The 10715-nt window shown below is 34.4% G+C and overlaps 1 protein-coding gene and 1 long non-coding RNA gene across 2 annotated transcripts in view; both read left to right on the top strand.

The window, feature by feature from the left end:
- Positions 1-1494: 1494 nt before the first annotated feature.
- Positions 1495-2390, top strand: LOC142234944 (uncharacterized). The gene is made up of 2 exons (XR_012721759.1): positions 1495-1815; positions 1880-2390. It is a non-coding gene; the product is annotated as an uncharacterized LOC142234944 (long non-coding RNA).
- Positions 2391-4357: 1967 nt separating this feature from the next.
- Positions 4358-10715, top strand: part of Tom20 (translocase of outer membrane 20) — a 21133-nt gene continuing 14775 nt past the window's right edge. Inside the window, exons 1-2 of the mRNA XM_075304756.1 lie at positions 4358-4565; positions 4625-4703. Of these exons, the coding sequence (XP_075160871.1) occupies positions 4436-4565; positions 4625-4703 (209 nt within the window). The 5' untranslated portion in view covers positions 4358-4435. The remainder of the gene's footprint in view (positions 4566-4624; positions 4704-10715) is intronic.

Raw genomic sequence — 10715 nt, 5'->3', positions numbered from 1 at the left:
CAGCCATTTTTTTCTCCAGGTGTAGAAGTTTCTCATCGTGAACCACAATTTTCTCATCTACGGAAAGAACTTTCTTATCCAATTCTATAATTTGACCTTCTATATGGTCCACACGTTTCTCCATGCTTTCAGAAATTTCTTGAAGTTTTTCATTGAGAATTCTAGAATTTTCTTCCATCTTTTTTGAATTTTCGTCGAATTTTTCTTCCAATTTTCTAGAATTTGCTTCCATTTTTCTAGAATTCTCATCCATGATTTTTCTAGAGTTTTCCTCCATCATTTTACTCAAAACACTGAGCATTGATGTGTAATCTACAACACTCGAAGCCACAGACGGAGTTTCTACACTGCTGGTATTGACGAGTATTGATTCATCAATGTCTACCTTATAATCAAACTCATGCGTCGCAATGTCCATATTACGCCTTTCAAACTCTTCCAGTAGACGCTTTTGAAGCTGGGCCTTGTTGCCTGTTGTCGGCAGCTCCAGTTTGTTTGAGATGAAATGAGAATGCAAAATAACAAGCAAAGGGGTTGCTATTCTATGAGAGAGTAAGAACTAACATTTCGATAAGCAAACAAAAGAACATAAAAGAAATTCAGGAAAATACTAGAAAATTAATAGATGATTCCAACAAGTGATAGCGAAATTTTATCGTTACAATTTGAAATTTTAAATTAACGGAAACTAATTTAAATAAACTTATATCTATAATTATCAAATTCGTAACAATAATAATATTATAGATCAAATAACCCTCTGAAGAAGCAATTCAGTGAAAATTGCGAAATATCAGGAATAATGGATTAAAAATAAAAAAATAAAGAAAACGAAGATCTTAAGCTTGAAAAACTATTGACTTTTATTAAAAAGAGAAAGATCGAATAAAACACCAAGAAACAAAAAAAACAATGTTAATTTTTAATTTGACTCGCATCGAAAATTGTTTGAGAAGTTATTGAGTAGCGATGCATTTCAATTTGAGGATAACACTTGAGAAATTATTGCTAATGTGTAGAATTTTACTGTTGAGGGCAATGTCTGTTTTTTTTTTTGTTGAGAACGCGATTTTCTCAACAATCCCAATAAACACAGGATGAGCGTTTTTCAAATGGAACACCTCTTCAGTTTGAGGGTAAATATAATTTTCAACATAAATTCAACTTGACTTGAAAAAGCTCATATTCAATACATCTTCAAGTTGTTTGCGAATTACAACCAATTTGGCAAAATGTTGACGAAAACTTTGAAAATGTGTTGAAGATGATTGGAGAAAACTTTGACAAAACACTACCCTGAAATGCAACGAAAAAAACCACATGGTTTTCAATACTACTTTGGACAACAAAGTTCGTGGAAGAAATAAAAAAATGTGGAAATTTTTTAATAATCAATTGAAATTGCTTATAATAATTGGTAAGTAAAACTAAAACACGAAATGAAAACTTTAAGGAAGTCAAATATTTGGATGCTGATTCTTGGACACATAAGAAGCTGGCCGATGAACAATGGTAGTGGCTTATCGAGAAGAGAAATTTTCCATAAATCAAAGTGCAACCAAAAAAACTTGGTATTTATGCTTTTCCATATCAACAACTACTGGATGATAATTCGCATCACATCGATAGTTTAATTTACATCGCATCATCGGTTTAATTTGCTATTTTGTGAATTGAAATTGCTGGAAATTTATTCCAATTATCTGGTCATCAAGTTCCTGATAATTGCCAGTATTTTAATAACAACAATTTTGTTATACCAACGTTCTTGAGGAAATCACGAAGTACGTGGTCAGTTGGAAGATATACAAATTGGTAAGTCAAAATAAAAAGTGAAATGAAAACATAATGGAAATCACAAAACTCGATTTTTTTGCAGAAAACTAAAATCATTGGATGGTATATTCTTGGAAGATGTTGGCCGATGAAAAACCAATGAAGGAAACAACAAAGAAAAGTTTTCAGAAAACTTACAAAGTGCAACCAATTAAAACAAAGTGCAACAATTCCTATATCAAGAACTTCTGGATGAAAATGTGCATTACATCAATTTACATCCCGTCATCAGGTTGATATTTTGTGATTTCCTCTTGCTGGAATCTATTCTAACACACAAGCCAGCAAGTTCCTCGATAGTAATTATTTCAAATTGCCAGCATATTAATTAAAAGTTATTTGACACCAACATTATGGAGGAAATGGAATTATACATGTAAAAATGTTTAAGATATTTTAAGTTGTATTCATAGTTTTATTTATTAATACGTTTAATAAGATAATTACATTTTGATTGGTATTATATTATTATTTTTATATATTATTAATGTTATTTTTAAGATTATTATATTTGTTAACGAAAAAAATAATAAAATTTACAAAATCCCTAGAAATTTAGTATTGACTTTCAGTTGGAATTAGGATTGACTTTTATACAAATTGTGGTTTGAAAGTATTCGCAACAATGCTAATTTTTTATTTTTCTCACGTTGAAAACTGTTTGAGAAATTATTGAGTAGCGATGCATTTCAATTTGAGGATTCCAATTGAGAAATTATTGCTATTGTGTTGAATTTTACTGTTGAGGGTAATGTCTGTTTTTTGTTGAGAACGCGATTTTCTCAACAATTTCTCAACTTGAATATTACCCTAATCCTTTGAAAAAATGTTTGAAAAATTATTGAATTTTAGTATTTTTCAAACGTTTGTGTTTATTGGGATTTCTCAACTTGATTATTCCCCTACTCCTTTGAAAATTTTTTAAAAAATTGTTGAAATTTAGCTTTTTTTCAAACGTTTGTTCTTATTGGGATTATACAATTTAACGTCAATAGACGTTGAACAATTCGAACATACTGCTTAGTACTAAGCAGTATGTTCGAAAAACGAATATCTTCATCTATAGGTAAGTACTATGTTCACTTTTCGACTTGAAATTTTCGCGGTTACTTTATTAAAATAGTTCAATATAAATCAGATAAATTAACTCAATTGATGCGCTGTTTCTTGTTCCTCTAGATTTTGGCATGACTTTACGGGAATATTTTTGTTATCGTTTGTAATTTTGATTATTTAAGTAAAAGTAATCGCGAAAATAAAGTGGTTTTCAACTCGAAACCCGAACACAGTACCCACCCTATCTCCGTAAATAGTGTCTCAAACCCAGGGATGTTAACTCATTTATGCGAAATAATATGCCCGCCTATTTTTTCTTGCAAAAAATCCATGGTTGTATAAATATGTGTTTGAAAATGCTCAAAACAAAGATTTCGCATATATTCCGCGCTAACGTTTTTTATATGGAGTATAACAGTTTTTCGTGCGAAAACGTGATCTAAGTACTAGGCTTATGCCTCCATGCGTGGCGCTATTTTCACTACAGAATTCGAAGCCTTTTCGCACTTTTGCCTGTTTTTTTTTAGAAAAGAACCTAAAAAGTACATTTTCCGGGCAAAATGCACAAAAAGTGCGAATTTTTTACAAGAAAAGAAAACGTCATAAGATAACGTTTTCGCACGAAAAACTGTTATACTCCATATAAAAAACGTTAGCGCGGAATAAATACGAAATCTTTGTTTTGAGCATTTTCAAACACATACTTATACAACCCTGGATTTTTCGCACGAAAAAATAGGCAGGTATATTATTTCGCATAAATAAGTTAACATCCCTGGGCTTGAGACCCTAGTTACGGAGATAAATGAAGATATTCGTTTTCGCAAAAACGAACTTAGAACTAGGCAATATGCTATACCTATTTTTTGTTGAATATTCCCCTACTCTTTTGAATTTTTTTAAAAAAGTTTTTGAAATTTAGCTTTTTTCAAACGTTTGTGCTTATTGGGATTACACAATTTAACGAGTGTCTATTGACGTTGAATAATTCGAACATATGTCATATCAATAATATAGCAGGATATCACATTCTTGTGATTTTCAACTCTACAACCGAACAAAGTGCTCTTCTTTAGGGTAGGTACTATATTCGGTTTTCGAGTTGAAAACAACTTTATTTTCGCGATTACTTTTCCTTAAATAACCAAAATTATAAATGAAAACAAACTTATTCCTGTAAAGTCTTGCCGAAATCTAGAGGAACAAGAAACTACGCATCAATTGAGTTAATTTGTCTGCTTTATATTGAACTGTTTTAATAAAGTAACCACGAAAATTCAACGCGAAAAGCGAACATAGTACTTACCTTTATTTGAAAAATTGTTGAATTTTGCATTTTTCAAACGTTTGTGTATATTGGGATTGTATTGAAGATATTGAGTACTCATTTAATAGTAACGAGTTCCCAAAAAATTTGTCAGTAACGAGTACTTGTAATCAAATATTCTTTACTTTCCCAACACTATTAGTTTTCCACTTTGATACATTGCAATATCACATGGTTGCAAAGAGACGAAGAAATTAGTTTGTTTAAATTATAAATATGTTAGAAATAAACAAAACTGCTATTGGGATTGCTGCTGGAGTGGCCGGAACATTGTTTATAGGGTACTGTATTTACTTCGATAGTAAACGTCGCAGCGACCCTGATTATAAGAAGAAAGTCAGAGAACGTATGTTTCATCTTTTGCGGGAATCATACATACCTTATATAAACATCCATGTTTTTCAGGTAGACGAAAGAATCGCAAAAATGGTACACACGCTCGAAATGGTTTGCCAAACCTCAATGACCATGAAGCCATTGAAAGGTGAACAATTTATATAAATATTAAATTAATATAAGACACTCTTCCATTAGATGGAATTTTCTTGATTTTCCAAGTATAAATTATGATCTCATTCACACAGAAATGACGTTCATTTTAAAAATTTTCGGACTATTGAAAACTTTTGGGGCTTTAACCGAGTTGAAAATAGCATGTGTAACTTTGGAAGAGACTCGGGCCTTTCTGACAATAGTTGCGTAATTTTACATACATTGTAAGGAGTTTTGCTTTTTCGCAAGCTTATGAGTTTAATTGACTTGATGTAATTGAATACACCCGATGTATGCTTGTTCTTTGAGGAAATACCATCAACCGATTTCACCTTCAGATATGAATTCTTAAAGTCGAGACTGTGACTACCATGAAGCATCCTTTATAGAGACATTTTACATAATTAAAATATGCAGAATCTTTGCCAACATTTTTGTGAAATATGAAAACATTCTCTGCGGTTATACACATGAACATTTATAAATAAGACAGGTTTTTGACACACTAGCATTTCGTGGAGTTGGGCTCCATGCCAACATGTTTCGGAACAAATCTACTTTAGCAAAAGTGGTTAAAAACAAATAATTTTTTTTTGAATGTATGTTAGGTTAGGTTAGGTTAAAGTGGCAGGCCGATTAAATTTCAGGCTCACTTAGACTATTCAGTCCATTGTGATACCACATTTAACTAAAAGTACCTATTACATATGGGCACTTCTAGTCTTAACCACTGAACCTTCTCTATTATTTACTTTCGTTGAACCAACCAGATTGCTCCAAAAACCTTAACAAACTGCTTAGTTAACGTTTTCCAGGTCCGCCAGTAATGTTTTTTTCAAATTCGCCTATCAGGCAGCGACCCCTTATAGCAGATATCAGAAGTGCTATCTGACGCCTTGAGAACACTAGTTCACACACGCCTTGAAACACTAGCGGTTTAAGTTTAAATGGGGCCATATTTGCTTGGTGTCGTTACAACCATCGAATATTGGCCATCATAACAGCCTTCTCACGCAGTAAGAGCTTGCAGGTGGCCAGAGGCATACCAACAGATTCTAGTTCCCTTACTTCGCAGTTCCCCGGTATGTTCATATGGCCATGCACCCATATTAGGTGAATATTGTACTGCTCAGCCATCTCGTTGAGAGATTTGCGGCAGTCTATGGCCGTTTTCGAGTTGAGGAACACAGAGTCCAAGGATTTTATTACAGGTTGACGGTCTGAGTATATATTAATGCCAATATTGCTTGGAGCATTACTTCTCAGCCAATTCACCACTTCTCTTATTGCCAATATTCCAGCCTGAAAAACACTACAGTGATTAGGTAATCTTTTCGCTATTCGAATTTCCAGATCTTTAGAATATACTCCGAACCCCCACTGGTCCATTCAATTTGGAGCCATCAGTATTGAAATATATATGTCTTTTATTCTCCGGGGTCTGTGTACACCACGCCACACTGTTGGGTATCAGAGTTTCAAACTTTTTGTCGAAAAGTGGTTTTGCCAGGGTGTAATCCACTACGTTAGGCACATCTGGCATTACTTTGAGGACCGAACTGTGACCGTACATTTTTTCCGACCACAGCGATAGCCAAGTTTTTGCTTCCACCGTATTTTTTCCCTTCAGAAAACAGTAAATTCCTTTTTTTCACAATAACAAAAGTTTCTTCACAAAAGATGCTCTATCTCACAAACTAATTGACTTACGGACGTCAAATTTTGACACGAATCATTTGAAGGTTGGTATAAAAATAATATTCATTTAATACTAGCGACGCCATCTATGTGTCCGACCGGGGACTTATCAGCCAACCTGTTAAGTATACCTGGATGAACATTCAGAGTTGTCAGTCCATTTAATATCGAGCTCGGATGGACATTATTGAACGCCCCTTCGATGTCTAGAAACGCCACGATTGTGTATTCTTTGACAGATAGTGAGTTTTCAATAAAGCTGACTAGTTCATGCAATGCGGTCTCAGTAGACCTGCCCTTCGAGTATGCATGCTGTCGTTTCGAGAGCAAACTTGAATCCACGCTAGTTCTAAGAGTGTAGAAGAGGGGATTTTAAAGCGAAAATGTGAAGTAAAAAAAAGATATCGATATCTGAAAATCGGTATTTTCAAAAAAAGCAAAAATTTTGTCGGAAGAGCGTAGTTTTCGAGATACCGACCCTTGAAAAATGGCGATAGGTGTGAGACTTTCTACTATGGACAGGGTCCAAAGTGGGCTAACGCGAACCCAGGACCTCTCCGGGTTCATGTTATTCTAAATATATTACGTTTAGGATGATTATGTGCGATGGATACTAAATCAAATATATATGATTATGAAAACTTTAGGGTCCCGTAACTCCGAAAATAGGTCTTTCCGAAAAATGTGGTATATATTACATTTTGTGTTTAGAATCGAAAAGTCAAAAATTGGACCAATAATACCACTTGTACTAAAGTAGATTTAAGCCACAAATATATATGACTACGCATATATTTTTATCAAATTATATCAATACTTGAATGGAATTATTTTAAAGCATTGATTGTGTACAATTTATTCTTTAAGAAACAGATGATTTCATGGGGGAAAAAAATCTGCAAAAAGCAAAAATTTTGTCGGAAGAGCGTAGTTTTCGAGATACCGACCCTTGAAAAATGGCGATAGGTGTGAGACTTTCTACTATGGACAGGGTCCAAAGTGGGCTAACGGGAACCCAAAGTGGATCGGTGGCAGGCCTTCGGCCATGGTTTGAGACTTTTTTCTATGGACAGAGTCCAAAGTGGGCTAACGCGAACCCAGGACCTCTCCGGGTTCATGTTATTCTAAATATATTACGTTTAGGATGATTATGTGCGATGGATACTAAATCAAATATATATGATTATGAAAACTTTAGGGTCCCGTAACTCCGAAAATAGGTCTTTCCGAAAAATGTGGTATATATTACATTTTGTGTTTAGAATCGAAAAGTCAAAAATTGGACCAATAATACCACTTGTACTAAAGTAGATTTAAGCCACAAATATATATGACTACGCATATATTTTTATCAAATTTTGTCAATACTTGAATGGAATTATTTTAAAGCATTGATTGTGTACAATTTATTCTTTAAGAAACAGATGATTTCATGGGGGAAAAAATCTGCAAAAAAACAGCAGCCGATGTCTGCTGTTATATTCTTGTAATTTATTTTTTTTTTATTTCCATTTATTTAAGCAATTCAAAGCCTCTAAAGGGCCAATTTGATGAATTACAATGTACTACTCTAACGGGCATTACAATATATTAAAATATAAAGCATCAATTACTAAAAAATATAAAAAAACAACAATCTCATATGACCAATTGAATCAGCAATCTTATATCAATTACATTATATATAAATATTTTTTTTTTGTTTTGTTTTGTTTTGTTTTTTTTTTTCTTTTTTTTGCATTATTATATGCTCGCATGTATGAAATTTGATAATGTTCTTGGATCCCATTGAAATTAAAATATATGTTTTATTCGCGAGTCAGGAGACTACTCATTAAAAAATGTTTGCATTATCTTTAAGTCAATTATCTTTATCTTTAATCATCAAGCTGATGTAAAATATTGAAGAAGTTTCTTTCGGTAGGTGTTGTAGGATAGATCAAAATGCTTCAAAGTATTCGGCAGACTATTATACAGTCTACCAATTCTCACATGAAATGCTTTATTCATGTATTGACTGGCAGTTGGAATAATCAATTGATTGCGACGAGAGCGTCCAAAAGCAAACAAGTTGACAAGAAAAAGAGGAGTTTGTGTCTTAAAAATCTTGTAAAATAACAACAGCGATCTTAAATCAACAAAGTCTGAGAAGGAACATCCTAAGAAGCGTCGAACATAGTCCGAGACATGATCGAACCGTCCAAGCGAATATAGATAACGTACTACTCTATTCACTGCTAATTTCACCTTTCTCAAGTTCTCCCCCGTTGTACCGCTATAAACCTCAATACAATAGAGTAAGTGGGGTATAACTAATGCATGTATCAACTTCTCCCTCACCGAGTAAGGTAACATTAGATCCGAGTTATACAATTGACGCAATTTCATGTTGATTAGCCTAACTATGTTATCAATATGATGCTCAAAACAAAGCTTGTCATCAACAGTGACCCCAAGACACTTAATACTACGGACGGACTCAATGAGTACACCATTATAATTCAAATGAAGGTCCCGGCAGGAGTTCGCAGGAAAAAATAGGGCTTTCGTTTTTGTAGCGTTTATAGAAAAATTATTAGAATTCATCCAATCGAATAGGGATTTCATGACAAAGTCCATTTTAGCCTGAAGGACATCAATATGTTGCACTTCTCCTGTGAAAAGCAGTTGAATATCATCCGCGTAAGAAAAAGGCAAACAATCATCTATTTCATTGAATAAATCATCTATAAACAGTATAAACAAAAGTGGTCCTAGGACAGATCCTTGGGGTACACCACTTCGGACGGACAAAATTTGTGAACATTTGTCATTTAATTGAACAAATTGACTCCTTCCAATCAAGTAGGACAATAATAATTTACATGCCACAGTGCTAAAACCATATATAGAATGCAATTTGTGAATCAGCAGACAATGATCTACTTTATCAAATGCCTTTTCCAAATCCAAAGACAACCGTGAACACACTTGACTACTCGAAATACTTCGCCTAATGGCTTCAGTCAACCCTAGTAACCCCATTGATGTGCTGATGTGCTGAGTAAATTCCGCTGTTCTAAATGTGCATTGAGCTGTACCTTCAAGACATATTCCGTAATCTTCGACAAAATTGGTAAAAGCGATATGGGTCTGTAACTGTCCGAGCGTACATTATCTGATTTCTTTCTTATAGGGTTAATTTTGGCTGTTTTCCAACCAGCTGGAAAAGTCGAAGTCATTATAATGGTATTAACCAAATGAAGCAGCATGCCACAGATATGTGGAAAAATTATTTTAAAAAATTTTAAAGGAAGACCATGATTGCCAGGGGCATTCGACTTGATAGAAGAAAAGGCAGTAATCAACTCGTGGGCATTAATATATACTCAGACAGTCAACCTGCAATAAAATCCTTGGACTCTGTGTTCCTCAACTCGAAAACGGCCATCGATTGCCGCAAATCTCTCAATGAGATGGCTGAGCAGTACAATATTCACCTAATATGGGTGCCTGGCCATAGGAACATACCGGTGAACTGCGAAGCGGATGAGTTGCCAAGGCTAGGGGCTACCTTACATATTCCAGGGGAACTAGAATTTGTTGGTATGCCCCTAGCTACCTGCAAGCTCATGCTGCGTGAGAAGGCTGTTATGATGGCAAATGTTCGATGGGAGAATTGCAAGGGTTGTAACGACACCAAGCAAATATGGCCCCATTTCAACTTAAACCGCACACTAGATATGCTAATGTTCTCGAGACGTCAGGTATCACTCCTGATATCTGCTATAACGGGTCGCTGCCTGATAGGAGATTTTGCAAAAACTATTGGCGCGAAGTATAATGACTATTGTATGAGCTGTCATGATGCGGAGGAAAAAGAATCAATTAAACACCTCTTGTGTGAGTGTCCTGCATTTTGTGTAAAGCGCAAGCAACTTTTAGGAGCATATAGCTTCAGATTACTGGCGGATATGGAAAACGTTAACTTAAGCAGTCTGCTAATATTTTTGGAACAATCTGGTTGGTTCAACAAAGAAAAATAATCAAGAAGGTTCAGCGGTTAAAACTAGAAGTGCCCATATGTAATAGGTACTTTTAGTTAATGTGGTATCACAATGGACTGAATAGTCTAAGTGAGCCTGAATCTTAATCGGGCTGCCACTTTAACCTAACCTAACCTAATCAACTCGTCATGTGAGATGCAACTAAAGGAAAACCCTCCTTCACTTTCAGCACTACCAAAAATGTGATCAGTTTCTCCTACCGTATTAAGCTGATTCTGCAAAAATGTAGAATTCAGTTCATCAACATCGACCGTATCACA

Source organism: Haematobia irritans, chromosome 4 (assembly GCF_050003625.1).
Source record: "Haematobia irritans isolate KBUSLIRL chromosome 4, ASM5000362v1, whole genome shotgun sequence".
Taxonomy (NCBI): domain Eukaryota; kingdom Metazoa; phylum Arthropoda; class Insecta; order Diptera; family Muscidae; genus Haematobia; species Haematobia irritans.
Note: the sequence above shows the minus strand (reverse complement) of the source record. Positions and strands in the feature narration are given on the sequence as shown.